Source organism: Cyanistes caeruleus, chromosome 6 (assembly GCF_971803275.1).
Source record: "Cyanistes caeruleus chromosome 6, bCyaCae1.hap1.1, whole genome shotgun sequence".
In the NCBI taxonomy this organism is placed as follows: domain Eukaryota; kingdom Metazoa; phylum Chordata; class Aves; order Passeriformes; family Paridae; genus Cyanistes; species Cyanistes caeruleus.
Genome location: NC_141706.1, coordinates 53,336,475 through 53,355,130, shown reverse-complemented (window position 1 = coordinate 53,355,130; position 18,656 = coordinate 53,336,475). Strand labels below are relative to the sequence as shown.

The following is an 18,656-nucleotide window of genomic DNA, read 5'->3' as shown; positions in this document are numbered from 1 at the left end:
GAAGTGCTGGTGAATGTTTGTGTGTGTTGTAGTGGGAATTCATGGCCCTGCAGGTGAATACCAGAGCAATGCTGCTCTACCAAGATCCTCTCTTACTTTCTAGTCCCTTTCAGGGCACTTTGTTCTGATACAGCACTCTTAAGAAGCATTTTTATGGCTGTAAATGGGATGATATAACACTTTGAAGGTGTGGAGAACATCAGATAGTTCTACCAAATGTCACATGTGAATGGGGTGGTGGTGTGAAAATCTCTTACGGTGTTGTAGTGTCTGATGTGTGAGGGCTCCTATTACTTGGACCATCCCCTGTTTATACAAACAAGGAAGAAATGCATGAATGTGGCTGCCTTCTCTGGGGTTTTATCCTACTTGAAAGGTCTTCCACGGTAGCCCAAAGTCTTGGGTTTTTTTCCAGCTCACTTAAAGAGCACTTAGAGTTTGAAGTGAAACGTTTTCTTTTCTGTACTATGTTATCTGTACCTACCAGACTGTAAAGGTGCACTCTACTGCCATTCTTCTTTGGATCTATGATGCTTTACAGACTGAGGAAATTGAGAACTCCCTCCCACAAATGTCAACTTTTGATCCATTTCAGACATAAAACTTTCCAGAATACAGATTAGTGGGGAAAAGCTTGCTAAAAGGTAAGTGTAGTCAGATATAAATTAGTCAAAATAAGTGATCAATTGCCTGCTTGATAGTCTGTGTGCAAAAAACCAAACTTCTGGACCCCTGTTACAGCTGAGTTTTGCCTTGTTTCAGATGCCCTCAGGTATTGTCCTCATGCACTGATGGATGTGGCTGTGAGCCAGAGCCCCAGGACAGCAAGCACCCTAATATTAGTGCTGCTGCTTGGTTGCTTCTCTGATAGACAATAAGGTAGAATCCATCAGCGATGAAAAATAATAAAAGCAAGGATTGTCACGAATGTCTAATAAAAAAAATGTGGAGTATTCTGCTAATGGGAAAGCTAAGGCAATTGAGCTGAGCTTGCCTTTATGCCAAGAGGGGAAATGGGTGTCCACAAGGTTGTGGCTGTCCAGTACTGGCTGGTTTGCAGTGTGGTGGAAAGTCTTAGTGGCTTCAGGTTTTTGCTCTGATGCATTAACATTTATAAGCTCCCTTTGATGCCAGTGTACTTATTTTCTGTGAAAATGCCTTTTTTTAATATTAAAGAAATACATTATTATTATCATTTTTATTATTTATTTGCCGCTTCTTTACATGAGAAATTTTCAAAGTTATATCTGAGAAAATTAACTTCACTGCATGTACAATACAAAGGTTGCCTTTTACTTTTCAAATTGTAAATTCCATTTGGCATTTTTCAATCTATCACTCGGAACATACAGCAGAAACAATTTGCTTAATTTAACTATGACTGTAATATACAACCTGATAGTATTTTTTCTCTTTTAACTGTCATTCACTATGATATTCAGGTCCTAGATGCTGTGGGGAATTAGGCCAAACTGTTTACTTTGAATGTTAGAAAAAACATAATCCCAACCACAAAAGCCCTCTATTCTACATAGTTTGAGGCTGTGGTAAAGCATCAATTTCAAGACATTAATTAATGTGCTTTTAAAAACTTAATATTGAATTCTTCTTTAAATCCATACATCATTCTAATTTAAACATTAAGTCAACTAGCATGGTAATTATTTTAATTGCTCTTATATACAGCAGGTTTGCATTATCCATTAGAGTTGTTCAGTGGTTTCAGGTATAGAACTACTAAGTTGGAACAAGCTTTTGGGTTTTATTTGGTATTGCAGGCTAATGCAGCAGTTACTTAAATGTTTCTGGTTTTCCTGTAAGTGTTGCAGTGTGCAGATGATTGTTGAAATGAAATGTATTTTAAAATTAGCTACTTCTGTGAATGTAGTTTAGAACTGACCATTTTTCAAATGTCTATTCAATGAAAGTGAACAGACAGAGTCTCTCTTAGACACAGCTGAGTTGCCTCTTTGGAGGCAGAAGGGAAATACAGCTAATAATGACCTTTCTTTTCTCCTCAGAAAGAGAGATTTGTCAGCAGGCAGCCAGGCCAGCTGGGAATGGGAGCCCTTCCCCTGGTAGGCAGTGGCTCACTTTCGAACTGCATGGGAAGCTAGAAAGTCATGGACAATGCCATGAGGGACAGAAGAGTAGTGGTCAGTACACCAGGTGAAATAGTCATCCCATCCTGTCCATCATGCCCTGCCTGTTCTCTGCTAAAGAAACAGCCCAAAAGAATGAGAGTTGTAGGACGTATTTTTCTTACTGGCTTTTTAAAGCACAATAGGAAGAAGTGGTAGCTGGTCCATGGCTCTGTCAGACTCCCAGCACAGTTCATTCAGCAACTCTTGTCTCCATTGTGTGTCCTGCACAGGCAAACCCTTGTTGGGGAATTATGGCCCACAGTCTGCTTCTTTCTCTCTGTTTACTCTTTTTTTTAAAAGGTCCTAGAGTTTCTTGTGCATAGGATCAGCTTTCTTTCCATGCCTGACCCTAAGCCCTTTCCCAGGTGACGTAAGGCAGCTTGTGTGGTTAGATGGTATTGCATGCTTGGTTGCATAAGGGATGTCTTGCTGCCCTGAGCCTGCAGCTGTGACCTGCCTGGCTGAAAAGCCTGGAGTCACTGGCTTAGGAAATCTTCCAGGCAGAGAATAACAATATAAGAATATAAGAGAATAAGCTAATAACAAAACTGAGGTGTATGGTGGTTTGACATCCTGGTTGTTTGGATACTTCTTGTTTTTAAAATACGTTATTTTCAGATGATAATATTTTGGTAGAAGATTTTTTCCCAAATTAATTAGTCCTCAAAATGCTTCTATGTTTTTTTCTCACCCAGGTTTAAGTAGAAAAAGTTCTCATATTTCAGGTGACAGAAAGGATATCCTGCTCCCCTCTGAAAAGGGGAAGACCAGCCTACAAGCCAGCCTTGGTAACTGCTTCCTTCTTCCTGTACCTTTATAAGCACGTGTGGCATCATACCTGAGAGCAGGCACCCGTCTCTCTCTGCCTGTGTGCTGTTCTGGCTCCTTCCCTTCTGCTGGGACAGTGCAGTTGGTTTCAGTAAGTCCCAGAAAATTTGCAAAGTTCATTTTGGGGGGATTAGAAACCATTTGGACTGATTCTTTCTCTCACATGGGTTTGAGAGAACCCAGCTCAGGAATATTTATCTTCCTCAAAGTAGAATAAAGTTTATTCAGTGTGTATATAGGCATGACAAGAAATGCGGCTTTTGCCATCAGCCACTGTCCTTCCAGGGTCTCTGGTGCAATTTTGACTGAAGCCTGGTATATTTCCATGGTATTTCTGAGTTGTTCTGTTTACTCCAGGGCAGACACAGCAAAAATGTTTGATTATCTTAAGTTTTAGCTTACAATACTTGAAATGCTTCTGAGTAGTCTGCTGCCCTAATTTACGAAATAGCATTCCTTACCTAATTTTTCCTATTTTTCTTGCTTAGCTCTGTGAAAATCATGCTTTCAACAATTTGGCTATTAACTTTTTCTCTACAAGACTCATATTTTCTTCTCACCACAGAGTTGGAACACATCTGGCCAGCCTAAGGTGATGATCTACAGTAGTGCTTCCCACACCATAATGGGAGTATATTAATCACCCACCGCTTACAGCTACTGTTACCTCCAAGAGGGCTTTGAAATTCTTTGCAAGAGGTGCTTGGTTTCATTTTCTCTTTTATTTCCTTGCTGAGCTCTCAAAACAGGCTCTCTGCTGTGTCTGTGCATTGAATGCTGCTTCCAGGCCAGAGAGACTCCAGACTGGTAAAGTGGAAGACCGGGCAATTTGTGTCATAGATGCTGATTGATCGCCTGTCCCTTTGGGCGTCTTTGTAATGGCCTCCCAAAAGAAAGACCTACTGTATTGGGTGGAAAACTGGAGGAGCCATTGTGTATTCAGCAGTGTGCAGCATTTGTGACTATGGACAACAACACAGACGCTCTTAGATAGAAAAGCATTGAGGGCAGAGTTAGGCCGTCCTGTTCTATAATCTCCCCCAAAAAGGGGGCTTTGATTTTCACATACGGGGCTAGTGGGAACAAGGAAGAGAGATTCCTGTCTTGTGCTTGCTGAGGCTTTTTGTTTTTAAGTTAAATTTCCTGTGTCTTCAAAGTGAGTAGAAAATTCTAACTTCCTTAAATAGCCTGCGTGTATTGGGAGGAGGGCAAGGAGCTGGAATGGCTGGGCTTTGTGCCAGGGATTCAGTTCTGCTCTCAAGATTAGTGCAGAAATGGTTTGTTTTGCTTGATAACTTGTCAAAGGCAGTGACTGAGCATTGTCTGACTGCATGTACCTGAATCTCAATTCTCATACCAGCAGAGTAGACAACTGTCAATGGAAATCTGCCTAAGCTGGCTCTACCAATTGTATTTCTCAGCATTTTGGTATATAATTCATAGGCCTCTCCAGTCTTTCATCCCTGGCAATTCAGGATCACTGGAAAGATTCTCCATCTGGCCAGAGGCTTGGGCCTTTCTGATAAACCCTAAGTATTTGAACTGTGCTCACAAAGCAATCAAACTGTCGTCTACAAGCCTTTGAACTGAAGTACAGTGTAGGATCCTGTGTACCCAAGACGACAGGGTTAAAATAAGGCTGTTAATAAGAGGATAAATGGATGTAAGGTGCAGTGTTCATTCTCCCTGACATTTATACCTGTATCCTTGGTTCAAAATAAGAGATCTGTCAAGCATGCACAATGTGCTGTGGTACAGTTCGCACACTCTGAGGGCAGATGAGGAATGAAAAGCAAACTAGATGTAATTAAAACAGAGATGCTCCCTCCCTAATATCACCCACTTCCTACCTGTGCTCACCTGACAGCTCTATCAGTCCCAGCACTGTAGCTGCTTAGTATTCATCTTGAGTTACTTCTGGGGCCATGATTCAGAATCTGCCTAAAAATGCTTCCTAGACAGGGAAAGAAACTGAACAAGTGCTTTCCTGAATTTGAATCAGGTTATTAGTGCAGATTTTTATTGTTTGCGTTCTAGTAGAAGCAGTGCTTCTCCAATAGTTTTTGTTTTTATGTATTCCCCATATTTCCAACACTGACCTTTCCTTTTTTTTTTCTTCCTTTTTTTTCAGGAAAAGAGGCGTAGAAGTAGTACAGGTGAGTAAAAGCTCTATTTTCTTGTAAAGGCGGCTTTCTGATTTTAAATACTCTCATTTGGATGCTGATATTGCCTGGGCTTAATGATTTTTCTTTCCATTCATTTCTTTATAAGATACTGCTTTTGGAAAGATAGGATTCCCCTTTTATGAAGCACGTGTTATGCCCACATGCAGTCTAGCTTAATAGGTACCCTAGTGAAAGTGGGAATGCAGTTAGGCTTTTCTTGTGTCTGCCAGTTAATAAGATCTGAGTTGATTAGGTGATGTTACTGTTTTAATTGCATTCACAGGCAGTCAAGCTTAACAGAAACAGGATCTGCCCTGTGAAAAAACAGCTATGGCAGAAGGAATGTTCTTGTAACCATTGAGCAGTGAAATGATACTAAAGTACCTTCAAGTTGTGGGCCATCTACGGATAAGTTCAAGTGTTGGCTACATTTGTTCTTCCCCAGGTCTGAATGGTCGTGTTTCAGACAAGATGTTACTTAAAGGATGGTGTCAGCTTGTGAAAGGAATTATGTTACGTGTCAGCTGTGATATGGAACACTGTTAGCCCTGAAAGATGAAGGGGAAGCATTCTCTTTCTGGCTTATTTTGGGTACTTAGAAGAGCTGTATGTCATAGGTTTCAGTCTTGCTGATACTTACCTGGTGCTCGTTTTGAACTCTGAAGTGGTGAGTTCCTTACTTAGTAAAAGTGATGACAACACTGCCTCAATAGAGGTGAGAGAGGAGAGAGGAGGAAAATAGTGTGCCAGCCATGGGTAATCAAGGTTGCTCTTAAATCCATGTGAAAGGTGCTTCTCAACACCAGCAAGGAGCAGGAGAAAAGCATTTAACAAAAAATAAACTGAAAAATCAGGCCATGCTATTTTGAAGAATCCACTGTCAGAAAAGACTTAAAAAATTCTCATTGCTAGTTAAAGTTCAGAGTATGTCCTTCAGTTATGAGTGCTTGTCTGAGAACTGCATTGTGTTAGAAGGACAAAGAGCATATACTTTACTGTCTGTATTTAACCTTGCACCACTACAGCATCATCTTCCTTACCTGTACCTCCTATTGCTCAGAGCTAAGGGGAAGCTTCTTTTTTCAGTTTTGATACTGGCATTACCAGACTGATAAAAACAAACCTGCATTTGCAAAGCACAGCTTGATCAGGAGCACAGGGAGAAAGCTAACACATATTTGTGTCATTGTCTAGGGGACATTATTACTTTATTAACACCCCAGTGTATTACAGTCCAATGCCTGCATTTGTTATACATGCCTTGCACCTGCACTGTACATTTAAGCAGTAAGGGACTCATATGAGATGAATTCAGTGATGATTAGTTGAGCAGAGGGCAGACTCCATTTTACCTCATGGATTAAAGTTGCTGTCCTTCCACAGGTTGCCTCTTAGTCTAATGTTTGTGTAGCTTAATGGCTAGTCATCAGATAGACACAAAATTATTGGAAAGTATTTATTTATTGTAAGAGCATTTTGGGAAACATTTGGGCAGAACTAGACAGAACTTTGTCCCCATAAAAACACTTTATGGTCTCATAATTTATGGTCTCAAACTCAACAGTGTGGTTGAGATGTCAGACTAATCTGTACTGGGAATTTGTGCCCCAAAGGCACACCTCAATCACTGGTGCCTGCTGTTCTGCTGGAACAGGATGGATGGAAGTGTGTGATCACCCTTTGCCTTGTGTGTTGCTTTATACATTCTGATGCATGTGCTGTAGGGAATGTATCAAAAATGGGCTCTTTCTTCATCTCTTATTGCTAGAAACCTTTGCTTGAGGCACCTCTCATGATCTGTCCCCCTAGCCCTGCTTCTAGATGAAGGATTATCTTGGTGTCCTTCTGGTGCACAAGGTTTATTTGACAGAGGGAATATTGTGTTCCTGTGTCAAGCAGCAGCATTTCTTTGATTTGCTTCCCTTTCTGCTTTAAAGAATCTGTCCTGTTAGAGAGAAACCAGCTCTTAGATCTGACAGTAGGCAAGTAAATCAAAACCCAAGATACACAAGATGTTTACCTATTTTCTTCTTTACATTCAGAAGAACTCTGAATTTATATAGACTTGCTTTCCAGTAATTAGTGAGTTGGAAGGTAAGATTTAGTCACTTGCTGCTAGAGAGCAAAGCATGAGGGACTGGTATGTGCTGACTTCTGTGAACATACATCAGATTATTCTTTACCAAAGATGCTTCACAGGAGTAAGAAAGGATTTTCTACTACTAAAAAGTCTTGTAAGTCTTCAAATGAGCACCTGTGTGACTTCTGTTTCCTTCCTGCACGGAGGATTTAGGATAGTCCTCTCTTTTCGGCTAGACAGATTAAATTCTTTTATTTTGCTTTCTTAGAGCTAATTGTGCTATACTTCTGCAGTGAGCTGCTGCTAGACAGCAATTAACATTTCATGACTTGTGTTCAGGTTTTGTATTTTGTCTTCTCTCAGACTTCCACTTTCTGCAGAGAGAGTGGTTCCAGCTTTCTATTTTTATTGAGTAGGGAAACATGCACATCCTCTAAAGAAAAATAAAGCAAGAACAGCACTGGCAGTGGGATGCTAAGCAGGCATTCTCCTTTATCTAGCAGTAACACCTTAATTAAAGCATCACATTGAAAACAAACAGAAAACCTCTCAACTGGTGTTGTGATTAATAATGGTTTTTTTTTAGAAATACTGATTAATTTCTAACATAATAAGAATTCAATGTGAACTCAAAGTACAAGAGCTGAAATGTGCAGTGTTATGTAGTACAACCGAGTAACATTCATCAAGCTAGCTGGCTTAGAAGATGGTACAGTAGATTAATTAAATAAAAAGCTTTCAAGGTTATGAACTTTCCATAGACAGTATGAGTCTGAGCCTGCACCCAAACATTTTGGATCATGAATAAGATTAGCTCATTTCTGTTTTTCCAGTGGGCATGGCAGAGCTCTGAGTAGCAGCATCCTTAAAATCTGGCAATGTTTTGGGGTCTAGATTTGCTTTCTGCAACTTAAATCCAAGTCAGTGGGGCAGCTGCAAACCAGTGTTATATTACAAGGAAAAAACAAAAAAAAAAGCTATTTACTAGCTTTTCAAGATGGGCTCTTAACAGAATACTGTGCTGCATCTCTCCCCTTATTATGGGACATTTGCTTATTTTTTTTAAGCAGGGATCATTTGAATATCAGGGTGCTTTTTGAATTAGGGTGCTTACTTGTTTATACCCCATAAGGTGAGGAAGCACTCTTGTTCCACTGTTGCAGGAGGAAAGACTGAAGGATGTGTTTTGTTTCTCCCAGGGACCTGTTGCAGTTCCAGCCCCAGTGCTGTTGTGGTCTGTGCTGCAGCCCTGTGCTGCAGGAATTTCAGCTGCAGCTGTCTCGGAAGGGGTGTGGGCCCACTAGCTTGTGCTGGCTGTGTGGGCACAAAGGCAAGAGCAACTAAAGGTGGTCAGCAGGGCTGGGGTTGCTGGCTCTCTTCCAGTGAAAGACAGCACTAATTCAGCTGCATTTAACCTTCAGGCTGCATTTAAAGTTTTCTCAATGTATTGCTCTTGTGGTTCCTGTGGCACTTCCATACCGTCTCCATTCTTACCATCTCTTCCCACCCTTCACAGCTGCCTGCTCAGCTGGTGTGGCTTGAACTGGTGGCCAGAGAAGGGTAGAGATGCCCTGAACAGGTGACAGACATGACTGAAGGCATCTGCCATGGCCTGCAGGCAGTTGCCAGGCAGGCAGCAGCTGGCAAGGCTGAGGCAGAGGAGCTCTTGTGCTGGCATTGGGGTGCTTTGCCAGAAAATGCTTAAACTGAAACATTTCTTAATAAATTCTTTCATCGCTATTTTAAGGGGAAGACTGCCTATGAAGCTATGAAGCTATGCAATGGATGGATGATGAGGTGTTTATTACTGAAAAAGCTATTTTCTGTAATGGAAACTAGCAAATAAGGGTTTTATGTAGTGTCTTAAAAGTAAAGCTGTTTCTGATCTTGTTCAGTGTCCAGCCCTCCATCTCTCAAATTAATGGAGGGCAAAATTTAGGATTGAAAATTGTCAGTTCATCAGCTAGTGAAGGTGTAGCTAGTTTCTTATGACTGTATGCTGGTATGGGAGAGAAAGAACATCTACCTTGTTTTTCAGGAAAAATCTGTTGGCTTAGAAGAATATAAGAGTGAAAACATGTGCACTGAAGTGGAAATCATCACAAGTACCTCTGATAGAGACATGCATTTATTTTTATTTCACAAGCTATGCAAAACTAGAATAATTATCTTCAGCCCTTTGGCTTCTGACAAATTGCCAGTTCAGTTTTTGTGTGACAAACTTTGGAGCCTTCATATTTCTCACGTCTTCAAAGCTGTTTCAAGTACTTCCACACCCAAACTTTCCTAGAGCTTTCTTGCACTTTTAATTCTAAAATAGTGAAGATTTCCTATTTTTCGTGGGTGTCTTTGGATCAAATGAACACTAATGCTCTTTTATCTTAGAAAGTTGTTCTAGTCAGTTGGCTATAAAAGTGGGATTAGTAGTATTTCAAACTGCATGCTTTTTAATAGCTGTGGGATGTGAAGGAGAACTTGTTTTCTGATGTGGAACAGCTGATTGTAGTAGTTAAAATGGTCTCGACTGCAGTCTTGTTTTTCCATTTCCCCCCAATTCTCTGGGAATCAAAATATTTGAAATATTTTACTTTGGAAAAGAAGACTGTCCTTTGATACATGTGTTTTCTTGAAGCCTGCAAAGGAGAATTCAGGGTGCCCTCCACACTTTTTAGTTCTTCAATCAAAATGAAATACTAATGACAATGGTTTCTACCATTTGTTGTCAGGGAACTGTTGTTTTCTAGAAGGGAGGAGAGGTTTATTTTCACATGAGGTATTAATGGAATAAGCTTGAAACAGCAGTGTTCTAACCAAGAAATGAGCTTGTAAAATATATATTTGATAGCATATACAGAAAGATGTGACTGGAAAGTTTCCAAAGCAAGCAAGGTTGTTGAGATGTTGGAGAGTTGGCTCTCTAGTACTGGGAGAAGAAAGTTTATTTTTACATGCATGCCAGGCCTTCAGTAAAGTGCATATTTTCCTGAGAATGGCAGCCTGCTTTGCCTTCAGTGCATTTTTGGAAATGATGCTATAGAGGCCCTTACCAGTCTGGACTGTGTTAGGTACTTTGTGTGTGTTTGAAGGTAGGGGGCCACTGCTTAAAATCTTGGAAAGATCCTGATACTTCTTAGTGTCAGTGCTACATAGGGTGTGCTAAGCACCCAAAGCAGGGTCTTACAAAAAAGTGCATTAATGTTACTTTCAAACCCAGAAACAGCAGCAGTGTGGAAGAACAAATCCCAGGCAGAATCATTCCCCTGGTCTTTATCAGTGGGGGAGATCCTTCTGTGTGAGACCTTTGCAGTAGCTGAGAAGCAGCATTGCCCAGCAAGAATGAAGCACAGGTTCCAGTGCAGAGAGAGATGACTTTGGCACAATGATGGTCAGTTGGGTACAGCATGGACCTCTCTGGTCCACTGGGGAAGAAGAATAAATACACATCTGTTTGGGCAGGAAAGGCAGGCAAAACTATGGAACATTTTCACTGTGTAGATTAAATGAAGATTAATGAATCTAATTAAATGCAGATTAAATGAACAACACTTATTCTTAAAAATTAGAGTAAGCCAAGCAAATCAAATTGCATTTAGATTTATTTTCACTTTGAGTGAGTGAGAGAGAGAACCATGGAGTATTTTTGTGTCTCAGAGAGAGTATCTTACTGACTGGTTTGACTGCTTTCTTTTGATGGTGAATCCCAGTAGTCTCGGAGAGGTGTGGGTTCTGCAGTTGGTTGCAGACAGCACCTGTGTGAGTGAAAACATTACTAATATTTAGAAATCTGTAACTAATGTATAATGAATGGTTGTCAGGTTGGAGCTTGTACTGTTTTTGCCTATGGAGACAGTTCTGTCCAGCCCCTTTGTCTTTTCCCCACTCCTTGGTATGTAGTGATGAGGCAGTGCTAAGGGCTGGGAGCTGGGAAGTCCTGAGTGAAAATCCAGTCCCTGTGGGACCTCTTCCAAAGGTTTTGATGGCTATAGTGGGACTGGAATTGCAGTGCTTTGTCACTGCACACACTTTAGGCAAGTCCCTTACAAATTCTGCCTTTGTTTCCTAATGAAGGTAATATTCCACATAGTGAAATGCCATTTAAGTTACTTTCAGATATCTAAGTGGATAGATTTAGAGACAAATGAGTGTGTGAAGGAAAATGGGGCTGTTAATTTCTGAAGATTGGTGTGTAATATTCTTTCTGTCATTAGCATATGTCTTCCCAGATACTTCTGTGAACTGAAAAGCTTCATAAATCCGTCAAGAAGAAACAGTGTGGATAAAAATAAGACCTTCAAAGAAATGCTGGATTGTAAAACTCTTTATTTGCCTCTTCTTGGATCATTCAGTCCCAGTCTTTGCAAAAAATAATGACAATTAGATTGCTTTTTTGAATCATGACTATTGCAGTGGTGCCTACTGGCTAACAAAGACTTGGCTTTGAGTCTGCATTAAACAATAGAAGTGTTTGTTTCACTGGATGCAGGTGTTGTGATATGGTATCAAAACAGGCACATGGAGTGTGTTCAGAGGCATGTGACTCAGGAAATGCCTCATTTTAAAACTAACCTGTCTCATTTGCAGTTTTGCTGAAACTGCAAAGTCACTGTTGAACTACAAATATGCATGTAGCTCTTTTGACCTTTTCTGAAGTTTTTTCTTGGAGTAGGAAGGATAGGGAGTTAATATGATACCGTTACAAGGGTGACTGTATCTCTGACCCTGTCCTCTCCCAGATGAATGCCCCATCCTTTGTGTATTTTGGGGATGAAGTCATGCAGTTCTCTGCTCTGTCAGAGTTGCAAGCTCATTCCTGTCACAGCAGTTGTAACCTTGTCTTCAGTCTTGGGGCTTAGTTCCGCAGAGATTTTTTTTGGATCAATGACTCATGTATCCACTGTAGCTCAGACTTGGTTGCTTCCTACAGAAGCTTTATCGAGAGAATATCATCAGAACAGTGAAGGAGGCTACCTGTATGCCTGTCTTCCTCAGTGAGAGTGCTGGTAGGTCTGAACTGCAGAAGATCAGTGGAGCTTGAGGAAGCCTTTTCAGTGTATGTTGACTCTTCTTTCTGCAGCTCCTCCAAGACTTACTCCTTTGATCTGTGGCCTGAGATAATTGTATCTGAAAATATTGCACGCTTGCTTGCTCTTCTGGCACTTCACAATTAAAGGAGATAAACGTGTTCATGTTGCAAGAGTGAATGGTTCCAATAAAATCTGGTACTTAAAGACATTAAGCCCTAAAATTTCTTAGGTTTTCCTGTGTTTAGCCTTCAGTTAGAGAAACTTCTAATACATTTACTTAAGCTGCCTCTGTATAAAACAGAGCACAATCAAATACAGCAAAAACTGGAAATGTTTTCCTGAACATCATTGCCTTCATGGAAATACAGCAGAAGACAGAAGAGTGGCTTCAACTTAATTACAGCAACTGAACTTCAGCCCCCATCCCATCCCCTTTTTTTCTCTCCAAGGGGCACTGTGTTTTAAAGGTGATGTCTTTTCCTAGAATAAGTATTTATTTTTCACTTTAACTCTGCATTTCCGGTGATAGCAATACACTTGGTTTTTCTTTCAATTTCCTTTTGGAAAAGTGTAGACCTCTTTGCTGTATGTCTAAACATAGGTAAGACAGAAGGGGTTTCTGCATATGTTGTAGGAGTTTTCTGTGCCTTTGATTGTTATTTTGTAACATCTGGTGGTGGTTTAAAAATAACTTGGTTTTTGGTGAAGAGGAAAAAGGGTCAGCCACAAAATTGACTCTAATATTGACCCTTTGATGGAAAACACTTCTGGACTTTTTGACAGTTTATTTTTAATCACTATCAATTTTTGGTAAAATTTACTGCTAATGGTAACTTTGCACTGGTACCAAAAGCAGTGCAATTAATAATGTAGGGTGGAAATTGCTGAATCTAGGATTTCACTTTGAAGAAGATGGGAGATTACCAGGAGAAACTTGGATGATTATAAGCATAGTCGCTACAAAGTGAGGTAGAAGTGGTTTATCCCAGATGTGTGTTTCTTTAGCATATGGTCACAGAGCTGTAGTATGTTAATTTTTAAATTTATTTTTATTTTTTTTCAACCCCCTTCCCTCATGTGACTTGTAACAAAGGAGATTGCTGCTGCAGCTTTATAGATGAGATTAGTGTGGCTCTCCACTGGCTATGCCAGGAGCAAGGGTGGATAAACACAGTAAATGGATTGAAATAGTCATTGGATGCCTAAGGGAATTGATCTGCCCTAAGCAGTCCCTTAGCACACGATGGAAGTAGACCTTCCTTTTGGAAAGCTCTTTTCAAAGAGAAAGTTGAGGGCAAGTGTTACCTTTATTCCTATAGACTGGGGAGAGCCTGGAGAGAATCTTTCTCCAGGAGGTTCCTGTGAGTCTCTTTGTTGCTCAGTTTCAAGATAGAGTTCTACTGACATAGTAATGAATCTGTGTAAATCCCAAAGCCAGAGGAACCACAAAAGCCATACAGCTTTGTACAGCCCTGTGAGGCAGCTTTGTTCATGGTAATCACAGTTTGTACTCTGCTGTTTCTCTTCCAGATCACCTGCCCACAGAGCAGGGTGATTTGTTCCCAGGAGGTTCCATATCCAGGTGTGCTTTCTGTGACTCAACTGTGCATTAATGTGCACTTCAAAGTGCACCTGACTTCAGTGTGCAGATTCATCACTGAAGTGGTGATGCTGTAGTACATTTTATTTTAATGGTTCTTTTCTTATGTTAAGGTTATTTTTGTTGAAAGGAGTCAAAAAAGTTACTTGTTGCCCATATTACAGGTGAGTAAAAGCCTGTCAAGATGACTTGTCTGCTGGTTTGCTTGTCAGCTTGTAGGATCCTGAGGCAATGCTGTCAGCTAACCAGTCAGTAAAGTATCTCACATTTCAGTCATGATTTAAAGAAAAAAATCAAATTAATTTGAAAACTTGCACAACAGAGCTTACAGGTAGGAGAGCAGAAGCTATACTTATACACAAAGCCATAAAAATCTTCTGTCACTGCTGAGCAATGGACTTACCTTACACTGTGTTTTGGTTGCTATTTTAGGATCCACGATAGTTCAGTGTCTTACTAGAAATCACTGATCAATTTCTCAACCTGAGCTTCCTTCAGTAAATTATAGTTGTCTCATTTAATTTCCCATTTGGTGTGCTTCCCTGAATAAGTTTGTATCTAATTTAAAATTGTAACACGTCTTAACTTATACATTGTGTCTTTGAGGGTGTGTTTTAAGGTAAGCATTCTGTAGTTAGTGAGGGCTTTTTTACAAAAAAACTATTCCTCCTTCTGGTACTTTGCCAGAGTGCAGAAGAGTTATTTACAGTGTTTTGACAGAATCATCCCAGGACGAGATGGAAAAGATGCCATTGGGACTGAGCTAATACTGTAAAATATAAGGAAAACAACTGTTGTAGAGGAATTTTTGGCCGACTTTGCAATCTGAGACACTTTTTAGCTTTGTCATAAATTGTTGATTGGAGCTAAGAGCTTCTTTTACTCAAAGGTCTAAGTGCATTTGAAATTGTTTTCTTGTACAAGAGGCTTGGTTGCACAACTGCAGTGTCCTGAAACCTCAGTGGCATAGCCAGTGTTAAATTGTTCATTGCCTTACTGATGGCAAGATTAGAGAACAGGCTAACTGCTTTCTGTAGAGAATTTATGTTGATTGCAGAGAGGTCATTTGCACTTTAGGTTAGCTTGGAAAATGTTCTTTCCTGTGACCTAGATGAGCTTATTTTGTAATACCCTTTCCTTTATGATAACAACCTTTAAGTGTCTGAAAAAAGAACAGCAGCTATAAAGAGGGAAACAGAACTTTTTAAGTACAAAGCAGTTTGAAACTGAGTCAAAGCAGATTACATGTTCATAAGCCTGTCATAATGACTTACATACTATGCAAGAACTTAATAGCTGGTTATCAGTGAACTAAGTGACTAAAAAGGAGGTAGAGATAGCACTTGTTCCCTGCTGGTGACAGATCCTTCCACTGGCCTCTCCTCCTGATAGTTTTTCTACTTCTGAGTCAAAAAGAGCAGGTTAGAGTTGATGATCCTCCATTATCCAGAGAACCTTCTTTCCTACTAGTAAAGGGCCATGTTCTCACACTGCTTTCAGTTCCTGTTGGGTGAGGAAACTACACCCTGGTGCTCAATCTTGTCTAACAGGTGTGTTGAATGGTCAAGTTCTCTGCTTTCTTTTGATAAATGCTGTGATTGCTTTCTTTGAAGTAGCTTCCTGCTGTGTCTGTTCTTAGCTTCTTCAACCTGCTTGTACAATTAAATCAATGTGTTTCTACTTTTTCTGTGCTTCCAAAAATCTGAATCTTTTTGAGTGAGCTTGTAGAAGTGGATGCACACAAAAGCTGTGTTGTCCCTGTGAGCACTGTGTGCCACATAGGTGTGATTATGCTGTGCCTGAGTAGGTGCAGCACCCTCAGGGACCAGGACAGTGCTGCTGCTTGTGCTGTAGCACGTTCGGTCTATACAGTACGGTCCAGACCTTACAGTGCCTTTTAAAGGTCTGCTGGTATTATGCCTTTTTACTAGTTTAGTGCAGTCAGCCCTTTGTACAGCAGCTCAGTGGATTATATTTACTTCTGTATTAGTACAGAGTATGTTTGACTTCAAAACAGCACAAGGAAGGAAAGAGGCTAGTGGGGTACCCTGATGGGCAGTGGGTAGTTGGTATAGTGGAAGCTTAGAAGGCGAGTGGAGTTGCATTTTCCCAGCTGTCTCTTCAACTTCTCCCTTGTCAAGGTCCTTTCTTCTGAAGTGCTGACTTAGACACGAGAAAGGTTTAAATGATACTTTCAGCAAATCTGTTTTTACCACACTCCTGTCTTTGTTTACTGAGTCTTTGCACTGCCAACCACCATATACACTTGTGTGCAAGGAGGACCTTTCCAGGCTGGAATGGGAGTGCCTTACCCGGTTGTAGTCCCAGTGAAACACCAGCTAGGAGCACTAGTGTTGCAGGTGTAGAGCATCTTGCTCAGTTTGGAGGGACTGAGTTCAAAGCAAAGACAGGCATGGGCAGCCCCTCGAACCACATGGGACTTGAAAGTTGTTCTTGCGTGGTTGCTAAGCCATGGTCACATCCCAGGAATTGTGGCAGTCCTGAGTTAGTGGAGCTTATTGTCAAGGTGTCCTGTACTTCCTTTGCAGCTAGTAAAGGGGTCTCTTGGTGTTTTTATGGCTCATGGCTCTGTGACACTTTCGATGTGTTCTTTTCAAATCAATAGATCTGACTGCTTTTGCCTTCTCCATAAATCTGAATATACCCAGTTTTGGAGGGTTGTTTTTTATAACTACTGTCCAAGACTCCTGGAGTGGGTACAGCCTAACTCTGCTTACAGCAAAAGTGATTTTGAAGTAATGCTATGCTGTCTTTTTGTTTAAGGAATCAGGATGCAAATGCAGCATAATCATGCATGAAAAATAATCTGTCCATGGAAATGCTGTCTTGATGGTCTACTTTGTTACTGCCCAGTTATGTCAGCCTGTAGCCAAGTTTTGGTGCAGTAATACCTTCAAGTTAATGTTTAAAAGAAGAGCTGACAGAGTTTACTTCATCTTCAGTAGAGAGAAGTGCTTAGCATAGTAGCTGATGACTGGAAATTTTAATTCCTTACAAATTTTCTTAGGATTGATGTGCTGCAACTTTATTTATTGAATATCTCAGGATTGTTTATGATTTTGTTTCAAGAACTTGGTGTTTTCAGAGGATCACTTAGCAACAGTCTATGGCACAGTGACATGTTCATGCTAGTACGATGAAAAATAAAACAATGAGGAAACACCCAGAAACACCAAGTAAATAGAAATTTAAATCAAAACAAAGCAACTCACTGAACATTCCACATTGATGTGGAGGGGCTTGTAAAATTCTTTACCTAGATGTTTGTAGTCTTTACCTAAGGATGCTGTCTGCATGTGTTGATGTTCAGTCATAGGACATCTCCAGCTGTTACAATGGAGCATCTCCTCAATATTTAAAGTAGAAGGAACTATTTGATATTGAAGCAACTCATACTTTAATCTGTTAAGTCTTCTTAATTAGTGCTCCACCAAGTAATAGCTAAATAATAAAAGTTTCCTGGAAGGATCTGGGATCTAGACTGCTGTTCCAACTTTACAGCTTTGTGCACTCTTTGTACAACTCTTAAGACTCTTCTGGTTCTAATAATCAATATTTCTTTTCCTTTGGTGGAGTTTTTTTCTTGCTTTGGTTTGGGGTTCTCTTTGATTGAGAGGAATTATAAGTTCAGGTCTGAATGTCTGTGTATTGCAGGCCTTTTATTTTTGTATATTGATAACCACAATGTGCTTGACTTAAATGACTTCCAAGCAGTACCATGGAAAGGGACCTGGGGTCCTGGTTGATGGTACATTGAGCATGAGCCAGCAGTGCCCTGGCAGCCAGGAGGGCCACCCACGTCCTGGGGGCATCAGGCACATCATCACCAGCTAGGCAAGGGAGGGGATTGTCCTGCTCTGCTCTGAGCTGGGGCAGCCTCACCTCGAGTGCTGGGGGCAGTTTTGGGTTCTACAATATAAAGTAGACATCAAGGTGTTAGAGGAGGCAATGACAGAGCTTCTGAAGAGCAAATTTCAAACTTCAGACCAATCTTTGCACCAGTTCTGCATCCTTCTTTTTGTTCCCCTTCACAAACATCTGTGCTGTGGTGTTCAGAACAGGCTGTACTGAAGGACCTGTGTTTGGAGCCCGTCCTGTGCTTGTTCTTGTACTTGAAAGTTGTCTGGAGACAAGCCAACTCCTCTTTTTAAGGTTGCAAAATTGTGCTAGCGTATCAGAGGACCAGCTTTGTTCTCCATGGCTCTTAATAGGCTCCTGAGCCCTGTGCCACATCAGTGAGGCCAGGCAGCATCCCCAGCAGAGCCAGGATCTATCTGCTCTGTCTGTGGAAAGAAGAAGCAAATTGTGCATGCCTCTGCCTGTATGTGACCACAGGCCTACCCAATTTGTGTTAACCTATCCAGGTACAGCACTGGAATGCCTGTTTCTTTAGAGAGAACTGGTGATGAGAAGCCTCCTGCTTTGTGATGAGCTGTTAGGATGGTTCCCTCTAAACTGCTCATCTCCCTTCTGCTCCTTGCTGGCTGTGTATCAGCTTACACTGCTGTGTTTGTCACACCTTGTTCCCTGCACTGGGTCAGGCAGAAGCCTGTCTTGCCACCAGGGTGTGGCTGCAGCACATGCTGGGCTGCAAGTTATGGTGCTAGCTCTAAGCTGGAGGTGGCAGCCGCAGTGTTTGAACACTTGCTGTTGCACCCTGCAGCCAACCTCAGTGAGGAGTCCTGCCTCCTGGACCACTGCTGAATGCTGAATTACAGCCTGACTCCAGTTGTAATCTTTCGAAAGACAAACATGGCAGAACTAAAGCTGCCTGCACTAAATTTTTCATATGTT

The 18,656-nt window shown here is 40.9% G+C and overlaps 1 protein-coding gene and 1 long non-coding RNA gene across 36 annotated transcripts in view; both read left to right on the top strand.

Annotated features, from left to right (window-relative positions):
* ITPK1 (inositol-tetrakisphosphate 1-kinase) overlaps nucleotides 1-18,656 on the top strand; it is a 154,391-nt gene that overhangs the window by 41,593 nt on the left and 94,142 nt on the right. For 32 of the 35 annotated variants that reach the window (XM_086893091.1, XM_086893085.1, XM_086893096.1 and 29 more), the window contains one exon: nucleotides 5,104-5,128. The exons of the other annotated variants lie outside the window; for them this stretch is intronic. In XM_086893091.1, the coding sequence (XP_086749217.1) occupies nucleotides 5,104-5,128 (25 nt within the window). The remainder of the gene's footprint in view (nucleotides 1-5,103; nucleotides 5,129-18,656) is intronic. 35 annotated transcript variants of the gene reach the window in all.
* On the top strand, nucleotides 2,848-3,672 carry LOC147652696 (uncharacterized). The gene is made up of 2 exons (XR_015288035.1): nucleotides 2,848-2,932; nucleotides 3,538-3,672. It is a non-coding gene; the product is annotated as an uncharacterized LOC147652696 (long non-coding RNA).